This window comes from Leptinotarsa decemlineata, unplaced genomic scaffold, assembly GCF_025532065.1.
Source record: "Leptinotarsa decemlineata unplaced genomic scaffold, Ldec_3_MD MMD2_tig00005453_RagTag_RagTag, whole genome shotgun sequence".
Lineage (NCBI taxonomy): Eukaryota > Metazoa > Arthropoda > Insecta > Coleoptera > Chrysomelidae > Leptinotarsa > Leptinotarsa decemlineata.
In genome coordinates, this window is record NW_027412624.1 from 231,820 (window position 1) to 257,663 (window position 25,844).

Sequence of the window (25,844 nt, forward strand, 5' to 3'; positions counted from 1 at the left end):
CTCCTAGATGGTGTCACAGTTTCATCGACCATACTTTAGGGGTAGTATGACCAGCATTAAGCCAGATTTCATCCATATAATAAATTGTTCTCTGTTGTTCCCTATAATATTTAATTTGGTCAAATACTCTCTCCCCCATAATACAATTTCCTCTCTATCCAATAATAAACTATTGCGCCCTCGTTTTTTCCATACAAAAAATTCAAATGTTTCAATACTTTATGGAATGTTGACCGCTTAAAACTTGGCAATAAAACATCTTCATTTATTTCTGTGAGTACTTTGTCTATTGTGGGTATTTCATTTCTGAAAAAGTACTCATGCACTTTCCTCCTGATGCATGTTTATCAGCATCATCTATTGATTTTATAATGGTTTGACGATTCTGATTTGTATTCGGTTTGGAAAATGTATGATTTTGTTTATATTCCCGTAAAACATTGTAAATCGAAGCGCAACACACTCAATTTTATCAGAAACTTTCGATACGACTTCGTCGACAGTCGATGTCTCAATTTCTTCCATCTCTTTCTTGAACACATTTAAAATCACTTCTTTCATCTCAACACTCAAATGTATTTTTTTGGATCCTTTCCTGGCTGGACTCAGAGGATAGCTCACAGTGTCATCAGCAGTGTCTGTACTGAACATCTTGGAAAACAATTTAAAACAATATACTATAACACACAAACACGCAAACGACTGATACAACCCTGTGCTGGTACCGAACTCGTACCAAGAAGGCGAATTCACCAACGAACGCTGCCCTTTCTATCTGACACTGGGCGATCACGTGAACATCACGCTTCGGTTTTGTTTTGTTTTACTCTATCTTGGATTTGGATAGACTTTAGAGGCTGACAAAGAAGGTCAAATGTCATCTTGCTGAAGTGCCTATCCATCAGTAAGTTGTGGACCGACGTGTCTCGGATTTCGATTTGAACGATACAATTTGCTCTTTATTTTTGCTAATATTCACTATATCACAGCATATGTAACTATGCTGTGACAATATCTCACGAAAAAATAATTTTTTCGTACAGAAATGTTTTGTGAGTGTAGAGCACTGAAAGACATAGCATATTGCAGACACAACGATTCACACGTGTGCCCAATTCCACCAAAATCACTTGTAAGTGAGGAGAAATATGTCTTCTTATATGAACACAGGAGGGAACTGATTTTTCCCTCTGATTTTTTAATAAAATGAATTCAGTGAATTGATTTGTATTTCATAGTTCCAATGGAATTATTGTTGAAATTCAAAAAGAGTTATTTCTAATTTCCTAAAATTTTTAGTTCATACACCAGAAAGAAAACCACAGAGACTTATTGAAAAACTAAAATACACCACTGAAAAAAAATCTAATTAGGCCGGGACTGCTTGCTTGTTTAGTTCATGGCTCTGCTTTTTGTGCAATTTGCAAGTCTTTATTATAAGATTGTCATAGACGTTCATATTATTTTACTCAAGGTGATACCAACCAGCGTTGTTCTTGGAACCAGATTTTTGGTATCGAATTCATCCATAAAAATGTACTAAATTTGTAGTAAAAAGTACTGCAACGGTCAATTTTTTCACCTCAGAATAATTAAATATTTTTAATAGCATAGAAAGTTATGATATATTAGATTTGTGGAACAGGTTGTCGGCTGTAAAAAATTTGAAACCAATCAATCTTTATTAATTCAAGTGTGCCATCAAACGAGAAAAAATTTCATTTCAAAACAATGGAAATATTGTTAAAACATGAAATACATGTTCGGATATAAAAAAAAAACCGTTTTCAAATACTGTTTCGTCTCCTTCATTAGCAAAATTTCACGATTTGTGAAAAAATTTATTATGATCTTATTGTGAGGGATTGAATCTGAATTGGACCAAAACTCAGCCAGGTATGGGGAATTAAAAAAAGGTGGATATTTCAAATATGTTCCATTCCGCCATAATGACACCTATAAGACTGTAATTTGGCAAGAGAAAAAAAATGTTTTGCTAAAATTACTTTTTCTGTGAGATATTGCGAAAGTTTGCAAATAACGAGCAAAATGTGTCGTTGAAATTGACGTCCTAAATGCATCCCAAAAAAGGTTCATGCAGTGAATTTTTCATGGTCTCTTTGTTAGATCAATATGAAACCAAACTTCCAATTGACCTTTATCAAATATTAAATATATGTAATTATCAACGATTGTAATCAATAGTCAATGTATCGTATTCAATTTTGGGTGTGTTCATGTGATTTATCATCCTAAAACGATTAGTAGCTTTTATAAGTAGTTATTAGATCATTAGCGTATGGTTGTAGTAAAACGTCACGTATGATTTGGATGTGGACCTTATGTAGGTATATATTGAAGAGGAGAGGACTTGTGTAATTTTGGCAGAAATTTGTTGTAGACTTCAAAAATGCCTTTTATTATCTTCAATGGAAATATGTTTACTACTCAAGAGTTTGATTTTTGAGTTAGCTGATTGATTTTAAATCTCATCGTACCTAAAATTTATATATATGCTGTTCATTTGTTATTGATGGATTTTCTCTCTTCTAGAGATGGGTGTCAGTGGCCTGTATCTTTATTCAGACTTTCGTATACGTAGTTCTGCGAATCGTTCATGTGCGAAAGATTGCTTGAATCTGTATTCTTGAATTCATACTATCCTTCACAGGTATTCATATATATCCAATTCCAATTTCTCTAGAATCGTTCTCTGTGACGTTACCTGCGCATACATTGCGAACGATGATTGGTGATTCACGAATAGCATCCCTGTGTGTTAGACGTTGACGACATTGTGCTGAATCCTTTATGAATATACTGTGAGGTCTTAGACTGTTCCAACTCTCCATTTGAATGTCATACTAGTTTCGTTTTTTGCATTATGAATGTTTGTTCGTATTTTGATAACTGGGTGTGACAATTCTAGATTTTGTTGCGAATGCTCAAGAGTAAATGACCAAGGGTGAAATTTTCGAAAGATGAAGGGACGAAATCAGAGTATCACTCACATTGTGAAGAGGCACGTCTTGTTGCATGCGATATATAGGATTTCTCTTTCGAAAATTATATCCCGTCAAACTCTCATTTGTCCCTTAGAAATATCAGTTTGGGCTCTCGAGCGAATGGTCAAGACTAGTAAAAAAAAATTCATCTGAAAGAAAATATTACATTTATTGATGTTATGATTGCAAAATGAGAGTGTGCGTTTGTAATTCGAAGAATAAAGATTAGGTAACGTGCAGGTTACTGGTTACGTGCTCGATTTAGGCAATGGTTTTCATTAGATAATTATGTTTCAAAAATAATTGGAAAATACTAACCAATGATTTTGTTGTGGTGAGAATGACAATTGGCAGATGATGGTTTCAATTTGGATTATTCGAAGGAGTGATTGATATGGTAGCTCGGTTACTTTTATGTAGTTAAGAGTGAATCAAAAAAAACAGTATTTATAATTGGTGACGCGAAATGAATTATATTTCAATAATGAATTTCAATAATGATAACTTTCATCAATCTCAAGAAACATAACATGTTTAAAGTAGGGACAATGAATTATACATATTGAAAAAAATGAACACTGTGAGTAATAGAACAAATAAAAATATGTAAAACTACCAAATGTCTTGGTCGTTGTGTCTTGAATTTCGTATAATTGATTAATTCATATTGTTAGGTATTCTTTCATATAAATCATGAAAAATACATTTTTGACCAATTTGCTTTTGCGTGGCTGATGAATTGAATTTGGAACTTGCTGTGTATTAAGAATAGAATCAAATTATTTCACGAGAATAAATTGACCAAACATTTGAATAACTCAGATAGGTACATTTTAACACTAAAAAGTTCCGGTTGTCAGCAATTGCCTAATTTGGAACTGAAAACAATGAAGTACATGGGATGAAACAAATGTATTCAGACATTCATCAAGAAAAAACAAAAAATCTAGTAAAGCTGACATAAAAAATGTAAATTTCGAAATTAACAATATTGAAAAGATGAGTTACAAACTTCAAAGAAATTCATTTCATGAAATTCTTCATTGTTAGGGGTCCTCTATGAATTGCATCTTCCTTCGAAAATTTATCTTGACTTAAAAGTACCTTCAGAAAAAAATGGGTCAACTTCAATTTTCATTTTGATAAATTTTAGATTATTCAATTAAAGTATGTGATTTCGGTTTCCACTTGGAAAATAAATTTAGCTATTGACTTATCAATTACACACTTACATTGACCGCTGTCAAAAATTCTAGTTGTTAGTGATCAAGAAGAGGTTAGTTTTGGAAACATATCTTTTATCACCCCTCTCACGAAATATAGTGTTTTGTGGCCCCTCTTTCCTGTTTATCAAGTCTTTTGTCTTTGACTACAATACAGAACACCAGATGTATGTAATTTTTGTGTTCTGTGGTTTTACTTCACTCTTATGAAAGCACTGTAAACTGTCAATCTGCCGATTCTTGGTATAAAGAATTACAGAAAAATTCATTAATTTTACGTACATTTTTATAAATTTATAGTTTTTCGTTGAAATCAATTGTTGTAATAATTGTTAAATTGTTGTTATGTTATAAATAAATGGTAAGTTTCATATAAAATTAATTTGTTGATTGGTACTAGGAACAAAAGGTGAAAGACATTTGAAAATATTTCATACTTTCCTATTAATAATTAATTTTTCTTTCCAGGTTTCCCAGGCGCAATAAATCTATTATAAAGTATGTATAAAAAATACTTCATTAGGATGTGTGCCAAGTGTACCTCATTTTTTTATGTTGTCCACAGTGCAAAGAATTTTTGTGCAATCCAAGGAAATGTCTAATAGGAGTTCGCTGGTGATAGGGAATAATACAGTTGGACCCAAACAAATAGATCTGGATCAAATATGGGGAGATTTATATGCTGGGATCCAGCAGGTGTACAACCGGGTGACTATGCATAAATCGCGATACATTCAGTTGTACACACATGTTTATAACTACTGCACATCAGTTCACCAACAATCCAATGGACGTGCACCAAATCCCATTAGCAAAAACAAAAAGAACCATGTTGGCGGAGGGGCTCAACTAGTCGGCTTGGAATTGTACAAAAGACTGAGAGAATTTCTGAGAAACTACCTAGTTTCACTGTTGAGTGTGAGTGTTTTTTATATACATTTCTATTTTTAGTGTATTAAGTTCTTATAAATATGATTTGAATGCAAAAGATTCATAGAAGATATTTCGCTCTCTTGATCTATTAGGTTTAAATTGTCAAAATCCAAAAGTTTACATTGATGTGTTATATATACATTCACCATAAAACTTGGTGACTGGGAGTATGGCAGAATGGTTAATTTTGGCCAAGATATACAATATAAACAAGTCATTGAATTTTCGTATTAAACCCAACAGTAAAGATCAACCTCATATATGCTTAGGCAACATTACAATTATTGTACTAGGTGAAGGAAAAGTATTGAATTAGTATTTTATGACCGCAAAATCCAAGATGCAAAGAAACCAGAGGTCAATTAGGCCTATGTAAATTATTTTGTCAAAAACTCCCAATCTAGATAGAGTATTTTTCATAAAAGAGTATAGTGAATGTTACATTTGATTCCTAGAGGTGCAGAGAGCACACCAAGTGACACTGCTTGACATTTTAATCTTCATATTTGGAAATAAATTGATATTGGATATGGGATTCTATATTAACCATGTTTTATTTATATCATTATGCATCATGTAAACGTTAGTTTTAGGCATTACTTACAGTTTTCTTATTTTTTTTATATTTATTTACATTCTTGTTGCATTCAGTTGCAATGAAAAATATGTTATTGTTATATTCTATCCAGAAATGATAGAGACTAACAGCAGTATATCTATATAAATTAGTGCCATAGGCGTACTGCATTCAAATCATTCACTTCTCAACAAATTGAATAAATGAAAATACCAAATTTATTCTTGAAAAATCTCATTCATAATAAATAAAATAACAAATCAACTTCTTCTACTAATTTGAAAAAAATGTCCAGTAGACCCCAAGACATTCTTCATTCTGAAGGGTATTGAAAAAACATTTTTTTTTTGAAGTTGATATAAATAGATATTCCTTTGAATTATACCGTCAACAGACACACTGCACCATAAATAGGACCGACTTGGCTTTTTCCATAGGAAGAAAATATTACATTATTTTCTTTTGGGAGTTTAAATGCCGTGGTACCTGTACTATTTCCTTCTTAGCCTTAGCCCTAGTGATATCCTTCAGTTTACTTTGAGAATGTGTTGAATAAAAAGATATACAACATGGAAGCTAGTTGTTCGGGAACCGTGAAGCATCCAAAACTTTCAGAATTTATTATAAATAAAAAAACAATTGTTATGAATGTTTAGAATTTAAAAAAATACAATACTTATCAGCCCGAAATGAAAAGTAAGGAGGAAGTAGTGCAAAAATGCGCGAGTATGACCAAATATCAATAGATAGACAATTTTTAGAATTTTTTAAGAATACAATATCAGCCCGAAATGAAAAGTAAGGAGGAAGTAGTGCAAAAATGCGCGAGTATGACCAAATATCAATAGATAGACAATTTTTAGAATTCTTAAGGAACTCGAGGAAAACAACAGCTTTTTGGAGACGAAAGTATCCATTGACAGAAAGTGTTTGGCTATCGACGAAGAAGTTAAGAATTCTATAATCGAAATACCTACATTAAATAAAGTTTTGTCAGTTATTCGTGAAGACAGTTTTTTCCTGATGTGCGAAGAACTATCACAACAGCTGAACTTCACTTTTGGAAAACAAGATAGAAAGATCATGTTGATAGAAAAATCAGAGATTGTAGAATGGAAAAGAAACTATTTAAGAGAAATAAAGACAGTCAGAACACTGGGTAAATTTATTTTTTATTTGGATGAAACATGGGTCAATAAGGGTCATTATGTCTTGAAGGTTTGGCAAGACCAGAACATGGAAGCTTGGTCCACTAATTTGAAAATTACAGTTGGAAAGTTTGTCGTCTGATCATCACTCACATAGGCAGCAGTGAGGGATTCATGAAAGATGGATTGATGCTGTTTTAATTGAAGAAAATTGGGGATTATCATCAAGAAATGGATACCACAGTATTTGAAGCATGGTTTAAAAACATGTTTATACAAATTTCGCAGGGTTCCCTTGTAGTAATGGATAATTCAAGTTACCACAGTAGGCGAGTTGAGAAGCTGCCGACATCGTGTTGGAGGGAGGCAGATATTACTGGGGGTTACAAATAAAAGCTATTTCTTCCAAATCAACCATGTTAAAAGCGGATCTCCTCAACTTGGGTAAACGTCATAAGTAAAAATTCGTCTAGTGTGTCACCGATGAGATGGCGAAGACTGAAGGAATGTCGGTTCTTCAGTTGCCGCCTTATCACTGTGCATTGAATCCAATATAGTTGGTTTGGGCTGAAGTTGAAGGATTCATCGCAGGGAATAACAAGACCTTCAAACTGTGTGAAGTAATAAAATGCCTATACAGTGCTCTCGAAACAGTCGTCTAAGAAGCTTTGGAAAAATGTATCCACAAAGCAATCAGAATCGAAAAAGAGATGTGGAATCTCGATGACCACATAGACTCATTATCAGAAAAAAAATTCCAGTTGTCATCAATCCTAATGAAACTGATTCATTCAGATAAGAGTCACTTAACTAATCCCTGTAGACTTTCTCAGATTACAAATTATCGCAATATCTCATTCGATGTAAGTATTTCCATTAAATCTATAAAATTGCTTCTGAATCAACTATAAAATTCAGTGAAAAATATGAATCTTCATTTCCAAATCAACAAGAAATCGTTTAACTAGCTTTCACTTATTTTTGACATGGTTTCTTATTTGGGATTGTTACCCTCCACACACATATTCATCTATTTATTTACAGAGTAGGAAGGGTAATGATATATCTTTATTTGCTCGGTTACATATAATGTACATATATAAACTCCGAGGAGTGTGGAACATGTCAGTAATAAAGGAGAAGAAGAAGAACTTTATTTATTTAGTAGGACATGTCCTAATATAAATATAAAAAAATAGCTATACAAACATATTTCTAGACTAATAGTTATATAATAAAAAGAAAGAAAGACAAATAATGAAAACATAAAATAATGCACTTAAAGTATATAAATTCGTATGAAGAAAATTGATTATATACATTCTGGTGATTTATAGTGACTGGATATGTTAACTGATCCTCGTTTTAAATACATAAATGGTATTAGATTGCTTGATGTCTTGTAGCTTATTGAACTCATCGAGTCCTTTATAGAATAGCGATTTCATTGAGTTTGCCATTTTCCAATTAGGGAGATGAAACATATTTCCTCTAGTAGTATAGTTATATATTTGGGAGTTAAACGTAGTAAATTCACTTAGATAATCTGGAAGTAGCTTATGTAATATTATATAAATAAAAATCATTGTTAATTTATAAAATCTGTTTTTCACCGATACCCACTGCAAACAATCTAACATCGCTGCAATGCTGGTAAAACGATTACACTTCAGTCTAACGATTACACTTCAGTGTAATCGTTTTACAGCTTTTGTATTTGTGAAATTTTATTAAAATCAAGGGAGTTTAGTAAGCTACCACAATAATCAAAGTGGGGCTGGATAATGGTGTTATATACTGTAATTTTGGACTATGTTGAAAGACATGAGAAAATTCTTGAGAAGAAGTAAAGTTTCTTACTAATTTTTTTACTTATGTAGGAAAAATGTTCATGCAATAATAGGCTATTATCAAGTATGAATCCAAGATATTTAAACTGGTTTATGAATTCAATTTTATTGTTATCTATTTCCAGATTGAGTTGGTTTGAGTTGATGTTTTTGTATTTAAAGGGTGTGGTTAGGATCATTGCCTTACATTTTGTCACATTGAGTTTCATTTTGTTAATATTGAAATATACTTGTAGTTTTTATAGGAATCGTTTATCTTGTTGATTGAACCATATAGATCATTGCCTGAGATTGACATTAACGTATCATCTGCGAATAAATTGAGAAAATCACATTCATGATAGTATTGTATATCATTGATATAGCATAGGAATAATAAAGGATCCAAGACACTTCCCTAAATAACAACTAAATAACATATCAAAGCTTTACATACATAATCAGTATCATCACACAAGTAGTTTTAAGACAAAAAAATATATATAAAATCAGGCATATATAAATAACATTCACATAGTTAGAAATCACACATTCACGTGTTAGGAATCACACGTTAAAAGGTAAGACCACGTTAATCCTTAGCTCGCACAAGTTTCGACTTCTGAGGGTTGTCGTTCGTAGGGGTGCGACAGCTGGTTAACGGAAAAAACAGATTTTAAACAGATTTTTATACTATCATTTAAGAATTTTTGCAACCTATAATAAAGTTTTTCTACGAGGTAATTCTTCAAACGACATTTCATTGTTGAAATTGGAAGATATCTTAGAGTGAGTGGAAATTTTTTGTAAATGTTTAAAACGCTATATTTGACATTTCTCTGTATGTATGTGTAGTTGCATTTCTCATTTCTAAGATCATTCTTTGTTCTGGTGTTGTATAAGTGATCCTTTTCACAGTTAATGATAAGTTCTGATTTATTTTCTGTTACAAATACTACTACGTCATATATATAGAGATTCATCAAAGTTAAAATTTTGCTCCTAATAAAAGCTTCTCTGCAGCTATCGTTTTTTTCATCTTATAGATATACCTGATAAATTTGTTTGTAGTATGAGTATCCTACAAATATCAAGAGAGGTTCCCCGGAATATAATTCCATATTTTATCCTAGATTGATCATCCTAGATTGAATGGTATGCAGAGAGGGCAGCTTCAGTTGAGACATGTTCCGACAGTATTCTCAATGCATAGCAATATTTTGCAATATTTCTTGATAAGTAGTCTATGTGATATTTCCGGTGCAGTCTCTTATCTATTAACAGTCCCAAAAATTTTACCTGATTGCATATGTTTATATTTTGATTATTATATTTAAAGGTATTCAACTCTGGCAAGGATCTATTTGCGAAATGAATTAATTTGAGTTTTGTCAATACTAAGTAGTAGGTCATTTGCTGTGAGGAAATTGTTTGATACCTATAGCACATTTGTTGTCTTTGTCATGACCAACTGAGAGTTCTTTTTTTTACGGTGACCGATATATCATCAGCATATAATACAATATCTTCATTAACTACATTTGGTATTTCATTTGTGTTCAGTATATATAATAATGGACCTAGGATGGATCCCTGTGGCACACCTTTTTTTTAAATTACAATTGATTCTGATTTAATTATCCCCGAGATGTCATTTTCAATCAAATGTTGGGTTCTGTTTGTCAAATAGGATGTGATTAAGTCCAAAGATGTGCCTTTGATTCCATATTTATCAAGTTTGTTGCATAAAATTTCATGGCTGACACTGTCAATTTTTTTGACAGGTCAATACACAAAGTTACAGTACAATCATCTTTGTTCAAATGATGTAAAAAATTTTCAATGGCTTGATATATTGCTTGTATGGTTGATTTACCTTTACAGAATCCATTTTGTTCTTTTGCTAACAACACATTATCATCTGAAAACTTGAGTAAACGTTTGTTCATGAGCTTTTCAAAAATTTTACTAGGATTTGGCAATAATGATATGGGTCTGTAGTTACTTTCTTCATCTCTGTTTCCTTTTTTAAATATAACTTTAATAGATGCCACTTTCAATACTTCTGGGAATACTGCTTGTGAGAAACATAAATTTATAATATAAGTCAAAGGATAGGCTATGATCTCTGCTGTTTCTTTCAATAGACACATAGGAATCTGATCTTCACGAACAGATTTTTTATTTTTTAGTGATTTAATACATTCTATTATTTCAGGCGGAGTGGTAGGTTCAAAGAAAAAAGCATCATCACATTCTTTTATTTTTGTATAATCTGGGCTATCTGTGGTTTATTTAGGTCAGGGCAAGCTTCATTAAAATACTTATTGATTTGATTTACTATGGTTTGTGAATCTTAATATTTTTTTGCAAAACTTTCTAGGATATTGTTTTTGTGGTAGTACTTATCAGCCCTAGTGTCTTCTTTTTGTATAATGAGCGTTTTCTAGAGCAATATTTTTTATACCCCTTGTTATCCATGAATTGGGCCTAGTTTTAATAAACCTTTTTCCACAAAGATCAGGTTCATTATTCTACTGAAAATATTCGAAAAAACAGCTGTATGATATATTTACATCTGTACCTTGTGTTAGACTTTCCCAATTAACTCCAGCAAGATCCTGGTTAAACTGAATAATTTTATTTTTTGAGAATATTTTTTTTTGATCCATTTTATTTCATTTGCCTTATTTTTTTTTGTGAAAAGGGTTATCATTTGTTCATAGTGATCAGATAATGCAGTATTTAAAACCATGCTTTTTTCATAGTCATCAAAATTTACAGAAATTTTATCTAGTAGAGTAGATGAAAGAAATATTTGTTACTTTGATTGGTTCAAAAATAGTTTGTGTTACGTTGTGATTGAGGAGTAAGTCTAAAAATACCTTAGTTTGTACATTGTCTTCAACAAGTTGATATTAAAGTCTCCGCATAGTTTAACCTTAAATGTAGTGAATTTTTCATGAACTAAATCGATTATTTCTTCCATGTTCTCAATGAAAATATCGAATGATCCTCCAGTTCTGTAAACACATACAATTACAATTTTCATTTTCCTAATTACTACACTTCCACATTTCAAATGACCTTCAGTACATTTTCTGACAACACTCTCTACATTCTCCGCATTCATATCGTTTGTTGTGTAGATACTGACTTCTCCATGCTGCATCATTTTCCGGGAAAAAGCTGATTTCAATTCGTATCCCTCAATTTGTATGCTCTCTATTTCGGATTCTAAGAGCCAATGCTCTGTTATGCATAAAATTTTTGTCTTTGATGATAGAGAGTCTAGAAAAATTTCAACTTCATCAGTTTTGTTCCTCAAACACTGTATATTTTGATGGAGTATGGTGAGGTATCCATCTTCTTTGCGATTTTGTTGGCAGCTGTTTTCCGAAGTGTTTATTATATGCTTATTTTTTGCGGTAGTTGCTATTGTCGCAGATTTCTACTGGCGTTTCGTTTGTTGACCTCATAGTTGTAGACTTCACACTCATGACTCCAAGCACTATGGTCAACATTAGGATGTAGGTACGTTTTTTCATTTTTCATTGTACATTGTACAGGTAATGCATCTGTTGTATTTTTCTGGTTCGTGACATGTTATGTTCCTTAGCACAAATTGGATAAGTCAACTTATTTTTGTAAACTTGGGCTGAATGGCCATAGCCAAAGCATCTGAAGCATCTTAATATATTGGATTTGACTTCATACACTATGCAATAGTTGAATCCAATGTTGAGTTTACACCTATTCCACAGTTTTTCACAGGTTTCCTCTTGTGTTTCAACTATCACTGTAACTTTTCCATCCTCTTTGTTTATCATATTTGTAATATTTATTGAGTCATTATTTCCAAATCTATGATTTTGATTAATGAGTTTTCTTATTAGCAATTCTTTTTCAGAGCAGTCTGCCTTATCAACTCCTACAATTTTGAAAAAAAATTTCATCCTAGTTTTTCTTATTTCATATTCATCACCAAGCTTTTCTGTGGATTCCTGCAGGAATCCTGCACTTTATTAATATTCCCCCATTTGCAGTATTTTGCAGTTGCCTCATTCCAACTGATAATTCACCTGGATTGATGGCCCTTTTCAAGTCTGCCATGGCTTTACTATTATCCTGATCGTTTTTTGGTAACCTTATAAGATTTCTTTGGTTTATGGGTCGGAGATATAGATCAGTTTTGTGTTTTCTTTGGCATGTGATATTCTGTTTTTCATTTGTCTTCTTGACTTTACCAAAGTAAGATTTTCATCTTCCCAAGTGTCCTCCTGTTCTTTCCTTTCACCTTGTATTTCATGAGAGTTTTGTTTGTAAACAAGTTCACTACCATCTGTTTGTGATTGCCACTTTTTGTGCCACTGAGGAATTCCAGATCGTCATCGTTATCTTTGTGGTTTTTATTGAGGCCTGTTTTTATGCTTCTAAGTTAATGGGATAGCTCCTTCACTTTTTCTTCCAATAATAATTTATTTTGAAGGATAATTGAATATTTTTCATCTTTCTCTCTTACAATTTGCCCAAGTAAGACATTTTCTTCTTTCCACCATTTCATTGTATCTGTATCACTTTGTTGAGTACACACTAGATTTTCTTGAACTGCTATATATCCCTTTACGTGTCCACTCATTTCATCCGCACGGCAGACAATTCTGATTTCATCAATGAACTCATTTTTTTTCTATCAACGCAGCTTCTATGATATGTTTTGCCACATTTAATACAAACTGTGATTTGCACTGGTTTAGTTTTTTGTGGGCTTTTTATTGACGAGTTCTTTATCGACTTTTACACTGTCGGCCATCTTGAATACTATCACAATTAGAATCAGAATCAGAAATGCTTTATTGTCATAAAAGTTTAGGTTTTGTTGACAAAGCGGGCTTAAGAACTAAAACAATCTGAAACATTAACATAAAGGTCAAGAATGTAAAACAAGATATTCATATGGCTCAAGCACACTTCAAAACGTCTGTGGGTAAAAGTCTGTGATGAAAAATTTTATAAGTTGCAATTATAAGTTGCGAAGTCATCCGAAAGAAATTCCTCAATAAGCTTTATCTAACAGAAGTTTTTTTACTCTTTTTCGAAACTGTTTGTAGCATGTTAACTTTCTGATTGAAAGGGGGAGATGATTGAAATATTTTTTGCTATTAAAAAGAATGGAATTTTTAATTTGTGCTGTTGATGGGATAGGAAGAGGAATATTGAATGTGAGGCGAGTGGCATAACTTTGAGTTGAGTTCGAGATGTTATTTTTGTGCTTTTTGTGCATTATGCAGACTGTTTCTAAAATAAAGAGGCAGTAGACTCTTTAACTGTGATTAGTTAAAAAAAGGGTCTTACAGGAATCTTGGACTTTAGCTCTGGTATCACACCATTGTTTAACTTTGCCTATATCATGCTCTACCCTAATTTTTAGTGCATCAGTGCTTCTTCCATGCCAAAGTATAGACGTGTAGTCAGCAAAACTTGTGAATTTGCCTTCAATCAATATATATATATATATATATATATATATATATATATATATATATATATATATATATATGCCAGATATTTTATATATAATAAAAACAGCAAAGGTCCGAGGACAGATCCCTGAGGTACTCCGCATTCATTGATCATTTTATCTGAAGTGAGATCACAAAGTACTGCCACTGCAGCCTCACCAACATTCAGTCGAAGGTAAAGTTCTTCTAAAACAGCAAACATATTGTTTGCAGGGAAGAATATGATTTTTGTAAAGAAAATTTAGGATTCTTTTTTTCATTAACTTTTCCACGATTTTAGATAGAGTTGGCAGTAAAGAAATAGGCCTGAAGTTCGCGGGTATATTAGAATCGTCTCCTTTAAATAATGGGATAACTTCAGCAGTTTTTAGGCAATCTGGAAAAATACCATTTATGAGAGATTTATTTATAGCTTCTGCTAAGATATCTAATACAGTGTTTGGCAGTCTAAGAAAAATTTTAAGTGAGAGATCATCCCATCCTGAAAGTTTTTATTTATTATTTTTATGCAAAAGAATGAGTTCAGGATTGGTATCAATTGAAGCATCAAACTAATTTCTATATGATGATTTATATCTGCAATAATCCTCAAATCGACAACACTTTATAACAATACCAAGTCGCTGATCTCCAGTACACTTACTTACTGAATGTCCTATTTTCACCGTGCACCAAGAATTCCAAAATTCGTTGGACGAGTGATCAAGAAACCTATTTAAAAACTTAATATTTGCTGGAAGGATTCGAGGAGACCAAAGACGACACTTGACCGTTTCTCTGTCTTTGTTGAATTCGCACCTTTCATTTGAAAGAATAGGGCAGGCACAGCGCGGACATAGATTGAATTCGATAGTTCGCACGGAGACCAATGAATAATATACCGGGAGATTTATAATTATATTTTTGAAAGGAAAATTATTGAATGGTAGGGAAATTTCATTACCTTCAGTTATCAACGTCCGGAAATAAGTTGCTTATTATTAGGAATTTAACTATAATAAGACTACCGGGAAAATGGGCTGTAACAAAGTATTTTAAACTGTCCAACAAAACATCCACTTCTTCACTTTTGTTACGTATTGATTGTATATTCAATAACATTAATGAGATTATCTGATCTTCGACCTTTTTCATATGAGTTTCAAGAATATGTATATTTGATGCATTCTCAGGCCCTGTAACATTTCCTGACTCAATTGGGGATATAAAAAATTTGTATGCGTCATTTCTTCACCAGCTTCGCTCAATTCCTGAGCAAGTGAGGATTTATTGGGATGTGGGTCTTCTGGAAAGAGTGTCAAGTTACCTTCAGGCCAGGTTATCAGTTTTAATTTTCCGGTATTCTGTTCAAGAACTGTCACTAGCAATTTGCAGGCATACCATTTTCCTGTTCTGTTTATGTTTTTATCATCTTGCTGGTAGTTTCTTCTCTGTAACACATTATTACATTCTACTACTCTAGATGATAGTCCTGCATGAAAAGCTTCTTTCAGTAGAGACACATTTTTTCTGATATGTTCTGTCACTTTTATATTCAATGTCGAATCTGTAAGGTTCTGTGATACTAGAATGTTAGTACTATTCATTTTCGATGAGAGCTCTGTTGCTGAACATTTATGGTTTCTGTCTGGCCAGATAATAATGGTATCAATTTTTGTAAAGTCTTTGCTATGGTTTACTGCTGTTTTAATAAGTTCATCTTGACTACAATTTGGCTTTAACATTGATTCCACCATGCAGGTATTGGTCAGTTGTCTCCTCAGGAAGCTTGCCATATTTCGTCCATTACTTCCAGCAACAAAAATAATTTTTTTATTTTTTGTTTTCTTTTTTGTTGGTACCTGATATATTAGCAGTATTATCACTAACAAATTGATTTTTCTGCTTCTTACATTTATTCTCATTTTCATTTCCATCCTGTGTAGTGCCCACAGAAAATGTTTTTATAATTTTAAGTACGCAAGTTTACCCAAGTCAACTTGTCAAGTTTTATATATATATATATATATACAGAGTGTTTCAAATTCGATCCTCACCATTGGGATCTCGGAAACTATGAGAGATACGGAGATGGTTAAATTGGGAAAAAGTTGCGCATTTACCTGACTAACAATATGCCGTTGAGAAAGTTCTGAAATTTCGAGTATATCCAGAGATATCCGGAAAAAAATAATTCTTATCATAACAGGATTTGACTTTGATGTTTCTGAATTTGACTTTCAATTGGTTACACTCAATGACATTTTGCTATTGTGCAAGTCATAGAATTTATGGTAAAAAATGAAGAATGAAGGAAAAAGAGATATGATATAAATTTATTGAAAATACGATAGATACAGTGTTAGGACATCGGAAATATATTTAAATTTGTATCTCGAAAGACGACAACCACATCGAACTATGTTCAAGTTATTGGATCAAAATCTCACCGAGTTCGGTTAATTTAAAAAGCTGAGGAAAAAATACTAAGGCAGAATGGACCAGGAAACCAAAGAAAATTCGATAAATGAGGTATGTATGAGGTAAGTTAGACATTGTCTCTTCAATAAAAATTAATAATTTGCAGATAAACATGAACCATGGGAAATCTACACATTAAATTTCCTCCGAAATGAGTATTTGTCATACAAGTGCTTGTGGACATCTCAAAAAAAACGGTTTTAAAATGTTACAAAATATACATATCTCAAATATTGTATTCAGGTAATCCCGAAAGGCGATTAGAATTTGGTAATCGGCTAATAAGAGGCTAATAAGAAGACCTGATTATCCTGTTTTTCTGGAAAATGCAATTTGGACAGATGAAAGCACTTTTACGAATTGGGGGATATTCAACCGAAATAACGAACACATTTGGAGCATAAACAACCCCAGCCAGTTCCGAGAAATTCGACCTCAAGTGCAATTTAGTATTAACGTGTGGGCAGGAATTTACAAAGATAGAATTTTGGGTCCTCATTTATTTGACAGAATTCTGAATGGAGAAACCTATCACCAGTTTTCAATGTCGATTTTCGAAGACTATTCGGCTGATCTACCTTTGGCTAACTATAACAACATCTGGTTTCAACATGATGCTGCTCCACCTGACTGAAAGTTTTGGTGATAAATGGATAGGGAATAATGGGCCGGTGAGGTGGGCAGCAAGGTCTCCAGACTTAAGTGTTATGGATACATTCTTATGGGGCACACTGAAAAATAGAGTAGAGAGGAAATATCAAAAAATTGAGGACCTTCAACACAGCATTGTTAAAGAGTTCGGAAGATTGAGGAGGAGGGAAATTAATCGTGCAATGAATAATATTCGAAGTAGGGTACAGTTGTGTTATCATGAACAATGCCAGCATTTCGAGCATTTGCTGTAATGTACTTTTATCTTTATATTTAAGTTAATTATTGTTATTTGTTCAAAGTTCTATTTTCATTGAAAGGATACAATATCTAATTTATCTCATGCACACCTCATGTATCAAATATTGATTGTTGATTCTGTCTCCGTATTTTTTCAGTGGTTTTTCTAATGAACCAAACTCGGTGAGCTTTTGATACAATAACTTGAACATAGTTCGATGAGGTTGTCGTCTTTCGGGATACAAGTTTAAATACATTTCCGATGTCCTAACACTGTATCTATCGTATTTGTAATAAATTTGTATCATATCTCTTTTTTCTTCATTCGTGAAAGCCATTTTTCGCCAAAAATACAATAACAAAATGTCATTGAGTAACAAATTGAAGGTCAAATTTAGAAACATCAAAGTCTATTATGATATGAATTATTTTTTTCAATATCCCTAAATTTTCGAAAAAGAATGATAACTCATGATACTTTGTTGAAGAGGTAAAATTTGGTTCTATTCAAAACAAAAAGAATCCAATGTAGCGCCCATAAGAAAAAATAAAGTTGATGATGATGTCCGGAAAACGAAACGTCGGATAGCAAATCTGAAAACACCATTATATAGCAGGCAAAAAGTGGCAATGTGGAAGTGCAATTTATTTTCGAATTATTCGAAAGAATGGCATGGTCACTCATAAAACCTACTAAGAGCACTTCTCCTAACCCCCAAATATTGCTGGATAACTTCAATAATTACTTTTGTAACATTGGCAAGGAAATTGTCCAAAAATTAGAGTCTAATGGCGATACATATATCGAATCAATACAGAATAACAGTGTAGCTTTTTCATTTTACTTAACTCCGGTAACAGAATTAGAGATAATTACCCTGATTGACAGATTAAGCACATCAAAGTCAAGAGATATATATGGGCTAAATAGCGACTCACTGAAATTTGCAAAAGACGAATTAATCAGCCCCATAACGTTTTTCATCAATACCTGTTTTGCAGAAGGTGTTTTTCAAGAGATTCTTAAACTCTCCAAAGTTATACCGATTTTTAAAAAGGGTAACAAAAATAATATCAGTAATTACCGACCCATCTCCCTAGTTCCTATTCTATCAAAATTGCTTGAATTGGCTTATAAAATCAGACTGATCAACTATTTAGAGAGAAAAAATGTACTGAACCCTAAACAACATGGATTTCGTGAGGGAAAGTCTACTATAACTGCACTTGTAGATATGATTATTCACATCACAGATGAATTTGAGAAAGGAAATGTGACACTAGCATCTTTTTTGGACCTTTCCAAAGCTTTTGATTGTGTGTCACATGAAATTCTTTTAATGAAATTGGAAAGTTATGGTGTCAGAGGAAATGCTTTTTCATTCATTCAGAGTTACCTTACAGGAAGATATCAGTGTACCTCCTCAAACGGAAAGGTATCATCCAAAAGGGAAATTACATGGGGGGGTTCCCCAGGGTTCAATCTTAGGTCCCATACTATTTATTATTTATGTTAATGACATAACTCATTTCTTATCGTCAAAACATGTTGAATATGCTGATGATACCACATTACTAGTTTCAATGAGAAACTATGATCAGAATATTGAATCATACACCCTCAAAAGTGCTCAGGAATATTTCACGAATGTAAGATTGTGTCTAAATAATGATAAAACAAAAACGTTACTCTTTACTCTGAATTACAACTTAACCCTGGAGGACAATTTGCCGGTAAAATGCCTGGGACTAACATTAGATTGTAAGCTGACATGGGAGGCTCACATAACCAATCTGAGAAATAAATTAGCTACCTCCATCTATCTCTTAAGAAATATCAAAGATATTGTAAATGAAAGTGTTGTTGTCACAGCCTACCACGGTCTCTTTCACAGTACCATGTCGTTCGGAATTCTCTTATGGGGTGCATCGGCACATGTTGATAAAATTCTCATAATGCAAAAAGGGCAATAAGAGTAATAACAAATTCAAAACTTGATGAAAGTTGTCGTCCATTATTCAAAAAACTAGGTATATTGACTGTGACTAATCAATTCATTTATGAATGCTTTTTTTGCCAAGAAAAACATTTCCAGTTATACTGTTCAAAATAAATATAATACCAGATATAAATCCGTTATAGTGCCGTATTTTCGCTTATCCAAGAATCTCAACTCTTTCAGATTTCTGTCTATTAAATATTACAATATGATACCAAACGAGTGGAAGGAACTAGTCCTAGTTAAATTTGCTAAAAGGGTAAAAAGTTTTCTTAAAGAAAATGTGTTTTATAAAAGTGAAGAGTTCATACACTTCTTTAATGGAACATGACTAAGTAACAGTAATGTATTATAACTAAGTTCTCCTACTATTTTACATAGGTTATTTTTGTATATATATATATATATATATATATATATATATATATATATATATATATATATATATATATATATATATATATAACTTTATTTTACATTTTAAATAGCTTAAAATTTGTTTCTGCAAGTACAAAATTTTCCTTTTACTATTTTTTTGACGACTGTATACAATTTTTTTAATTGTCACACAAGAGAATAAACTCTACTCTACTCTACTCTAAAGCTAGGAAAAAAAGAAAACCATTTTCCGAAATTTCTGTTTTTTTCGGATATCTCCGGATATACTCGGAACTTCAGAACTTTCTCAACGGCATATTGTTAGTCTGGTAAATGCGCAAACAACTTTGCCCCAATTTACCCATCTTCATATCTTCCATAGTTTCCGTGATCCCATTGGTGAAGATCGAATTTGAAACACCCTGTATATATAGCAGAAGAATTAGGGGCTGGATTAACTATAAATCGGTTCAATTTAAAACGAGCCACCCTGAATAACTTTTGGTATAATGATTTGCAGGAAAAATAAAAAAAAAACATGTTAACCATAGTATACAGGGGGACACATTTTGACATATTCACATTTGATGTTACTTCCCTGTCGCACCACCAGAGCATGTCACCAATTTTTTTTAATGGATCACCCTATATCGTTTCGCATTAACAGATGCTCCATGAAGAGCAGGTTTCAACAAAGTATAAAAAATATGGTCTGAAGCTTATGGTTCGGGAGCTACAAATTATTTGAGTTGAAAACGAGGTCAACAAATATACAGGAGGCCACATTGTGAAATATTCGTTTTAGAGACAAATATGGAAGCAGTAAATCAGAAAAAGATATTTTTTATTAATTCTTGAATCAAAATCTGATGACTGGACAATGAGAAGAAAAAAAATTCTATAGTAAATGTTCAAAAACGTTTTCACCAACTTCCATACAATGGTACAAATGAATTTCCATTGCCACCCTCACATGGTTGAGAATTTCAGGAGTTATTTCTCTGCAATGCCTCATGATATTCCCTTTCAAATCTTTTAATGTTGTTGATTCTATCTCAATCAATCAATCAAACATTTATTGAATCAGTTTTCCTTCTCAATCACATTAGACAAAAAAAAAACATAACATCATCATAAAATACTGGCCGATTCAATAGGTCAACTAACAAAAAAGTCAATATAAAAAATACATAGAAAAAGTTAATAAGCTACAATAAGTAGGATTCGAGGAGAAACTCATCCACAGAGTAGTATGCTTTTTGCAATAGAATCTTGAGTCGCTTGAGACATTGATATTTGAGGATTTAATGTCCTCACTAAGCTTATTATATAGCTTAACCTCAATGCACATGGGGTGATTCTTTGATACTGTCAATCTACTATAAGGTTGATGTAGTTGAGAGTTATTTCTGATGAAATGTTCATGGATTTTCAATGTACACTTGAAGATGCACTAGCCATACACTTATGACTTCAAATGACCCCATAGAAAGATATCTATAGGAGACCCGGATATCTTGGTGGCCATTCTGTAGGATCTCTGCATCCAGCGACCTGGAAAATGATCATCCAAAAGTTGTTGCACTGGAGCTGCTGAATGAAGAGGTGCACCATCCTACTGAAAAACTATTTCGTTTTTGAATAAATTTATATCTTCCTCAATTGCTCTATTGATGCACCGTATTATTCTATTCTCCAATAGAATATAAATGAGGATTCATATCGCTCCAATATCGACAATTTATCCGATTGATCTGTTCATTCAAACTAAACGTTCATTCATCCGAAAAACAAATTTTATACAAGAAATTCTGATGCAAATTGATCCGTTCAGTGAGACTTTCACAAAACTTGATACGTCTATTGAAATCATCTTCGTTCAATTCATGAACTAGTCTAATCTTATATGGATGAAATTTGTTCTTAGGAAAGATCCTGAAAACATTTGTACGACTGATTCCTGATTCTCGAGATGACTTAGTAAGAGATTGCGAATTTTCCATTAGTCCAACGTGCCCTAAAACTGCAGTACAAATAGCTTCATCGTTGACAAACTCCCGAACTGTTATGTTTTTTATTGTTTCCATAAATTTGTTCAATAATTCCGAAACGTATTTGTGTCGTACATTTTTTCCTGGATGATTATTGTTGAACATATGGACAGCAGCTCTAGCATATTCTGGTAGTACAAACTCAATCCGTTCTCGAAGTGTATAAACCATTGCTTCTCAAGAATTCACAAAAACAGAAACACCAATTGTAACTTCATCTGGTAGGTAATCGTTATTGTAGAATGAGACAAATACAAAATGAAGAGAATATCGAATTCAAACTTAACTAGGCAAAATAAGACTTTTTTGAAGTATACTTCACAAAAACACCTATGAAACCTGGGTAACAGATTGTACAGAAATTCATTCAGGGTGGCTCGTTTTCAACTCAAATAATTTTTAGCTTACAAACTATGAGCTTCAGAGCATAATGTATTCTACTTTGTTGAAATCTGTTTGTCATGGAACATCTGATAATGCAAAACAATTGATCCATTAAAAAAAATGGTGACTTGCTCTGGGCGTGCGATATGGAAAGTTAGATCAAATATGAATATGTCAAAATGTGTTTCCCTGTAAACTGTTGTTGAGGTGCTTTTTTATTTTTTCTGAAAATCATTGTACCAAAAGTTGTTCAGGACGGCTCGTTTCAAATGGAATGCACTGTATAGATAGATAGATACATAATTTTTATTCGTCCATGAAGCTTTACACAGTGCAGTACAGTATTAAAACTTATCAGACTAGTCAATTACATATAACATGAACAAACACATAACATAAATGAATGGTTAATAGATTAACATATCAGAATTATTGATAGGAAAATTTAAAAACTCATCTACAGAATAAAACGCATGAATAATTAAAAAGTCATGGAATGTTGTTTTGAAAACTCCAAAAATTTTTATTTCACCAATTAATTTTACGCATTGGTCATAAGACTTGATACCCAGATATGTGAAAGAGTTTTGTGCTAGGCCTAGACGGGAAAACGGTGGACGTATTTCACTTGCATTGCGAGTGGTATACTCATGTAGAGTATTTCCTCTCACATGACTATGTTTTTCTTTTTTGATGTTGCTGGTTATTAAATATATAATGAATGAATGAATGATTTATTGGTAGGAAGATTCTAATACACAAACATAATATACATAATATTTCATGTTATATAGACACACATAGTAAGGATATAATACTAATACTATTCTATTGTGATACCTTTCATATAATCAGTCAAATCTTTTTTGAATTGAAACAGGTTTTTATTATTCTTCGCATTTTGAGGAAGTTTGTTATATTCAATGAGGCCTTCATATAATAAAATTTTCATGGAGTTTGATAAACTACATCGTGGCAGGTGAAAATTGTTATTTTGTCTAGTAGTGTAATTGTGAGTGGAATTTCTATAAATGATAAATTCTTCGAAATAAGAAGGTAGCATATGATTGGTTATCTTAAAAAGCATAAAGCATATACTTATACGATTACATCCAAGAACCACCCTCATTCCTCTGTTCTGTAACTTTTGCAGCGACATAATTTTATTTTGGTCAAAACTGTATAACAGCGTACTGCAATAATCAAAATGGCAAAATACATACAAGGCAAGGTCAGAATGGACAGTCTTTTAAATATTGGTCTACAGCTCGCCTAATAATGAGCTTTGACCATACACCTTATAATTTTTTTTCTGTATAATGAATATTTTATGTACGTGAGCAGAGTTATCCCAGAATATCAGGCCACAGCTTAATAAGGAATTAGCAAGTCCATGGTATGTTAGTTTAAGAATATCAAAAGAGACAACGCCGTGCAGTTGTCGAATAACAAAGCAAATACTGGTCAATTTGGATACTAAATTGTTTATATGAATTTCCCATGTAAGCTTATGATCCACATAAATTCCAAGAAATTTAATGTGATCAACTTGTTCTGTAGACTTATGATTCATCCTTATTAATGGACTATAATCATAACGAATATTCTTTGGCTGGAATAACATGAAAAATGTCTTTTTTATATTGCCTGATAGTCCGTTATCGACACACCATTCATAAAACATATTTGCTGCAATATTTGATATTTCCACCGATTTTGCTAGATTACTCTCCGCAATTAACTGATTAGTATCATCAGCATAAATGATGATTTTATTTTCGGATCTGCATGAATATGTTATATCACTAATAAAAACAAAGAGTAAGGGACCCAGAACCGATCCCGACTTAACAGATTGAATAAATACTATCTGTGTCCTGTTTTCTAAGTAAGATGCAATCCACTTATTAGCGTTGTTTTTTTTATGATTTCATAGATCTCCTGTGGTGTGGATGGTCCTAAAAATATAGTATTATCGAAAAATTTACGTTTCATGTTCTCCAAGTTCGGTTTAGTAGCTCCCACGTTCGTAAAGTGATTACAAATCTTAGTTTTATCTTTTTCCTGAATATTATTTATTGTCAGTTTTGATGGTAGTGGATTTGTTGATTTATTTTTTGCTTCATTGATTATCTTCCAACTTTTCCTTGATATGTTATTGACATTGTTTTTTCTATTATTATTATATTCTAATTTAGCCTTTAGACATTTATAATGTTCTTTGATGCAATCATTTTGTGTATGTTTGACTATTTTCGACATTTCACATAACATTTGATGAAGATTCTTTATTTCTGAGTTGAACCATGGCTTTTTTTATTCTTGATTTTTTTCTTTTTTAATGTGAAAGCAATATTGAAGTAATATTCGAAAGTGGAGTGAAAACAATTGTATGCCTCATCTACAGTTTTTGAATTGAATACCTCAGTCCATTTTTCATTCAACACTAAGTTTCTGAAAGTTGTTAAGTTAGATTCTGAAAAGTCCCGTTTGAATATAATTTCATCTGACTCACAATTATTTAATGAACATAGAAATGTACAAATCTGAAATGTATGAGTGTTCGATATTCGTTGACATAATGGATAGATTAGAGAATATTACATCTATACCAGTTGAAACAGTAGTAGAAATGCGAGTTGGTTCGTCAATGTGGTTTATCATGTCAAATTCATTGAAAAAATGAATTACTTTGTGAGTGTCTTTATTTTCAGTCAATAAATTTACATTGATGTCACCACATACAACGTAACGATTTGTTTTATCATAGATAAGGTTCATCAGACCATACATGCTTTCTATAAATATATCGAGATTGCCGTCACTACAAATGATTTGCGTATTCTAAGTTGATTCTCTATCATAACTATAGTTGCTTCAAAGTGTTTCTCAATGCTGTTATTGTACATCACTGGTTTCCCGACAAGACTGAGATGATTTTTTAGAAAAATACACACCACCATGATTATATTCTTTCATATTCTTTCCGACAAAATTAGTTTATTAGGGAGTAGCCTCTCAATGAAAGACATGTTATTTCATACATTTTCAACCAGTGTTCACTGATACTAACAATGTCAGTTTTGTTTATATCCAATAATATTTCCAACTCATCTGTTTTACCATTCAGACCATGCATATTGAAATGCATGAGATTAGAAGTTTTTACAATGTTTTTTCTGTTATTTGACGTTAGTTCTGACACAACTTTTTTTACTTGGGTTTCCTGTCCTATCGCCTGTCTAAAAAAGAGTTAGGTCTATCCTCCACCTCTTCGTTGAGAACATCTCTAATTTGCTAATTTGATATTTTTCATAATAATATTTAAAATCAAATGTCTTAAACATAACACCTTGTGACCAGAATTTAGGATCATAAAAATTATTTCTATACTTAAAGTTACCTGCTACCATAAATTCTTTGGATCGGACACCTTGGACAGT

The 25,844-nt window shown here is 32.3% G+C and overlaps 1 protein-coding gene across 3 annotated transcripts in view; it reads left to right on the forward strand.

Annotated features, from left to right (window-relative positions):
• Positions 1 to 4,416: 4,416 nt before the first annotated feature.
• Cul1 (Cullin 1) overlaps positions 4,417 to 25,844 on the forward strand; it is a 93,414-nt gene continuing 71,986 nt past the window's right edge. The window contains exons 1-3 of one of the 3 annotated variants that reach the window (XM_023170896.2): positions 4,417 to 4,637; positions 4,697 to 4,726; positions 4,794 to 5,146. In XM_023170896.2, coding sequence (XP_023026664.2) covers position 4,726; positions 4,794 to 5,146 — 354 coding nt within the window. In that variant the 5' untranslated portion in view covers positions 4,417 to 4,637; positions 4,697 to 4,725. The remainder of the gene's footprint in view (positions 4,638 to 4,696; positions 4,727 to 4,793; positions 5,147 to 25,844) is intronic. The other 2 variants (XM_023170895.2, XM_023170897.2) reach the window with 2 other exon arrangements.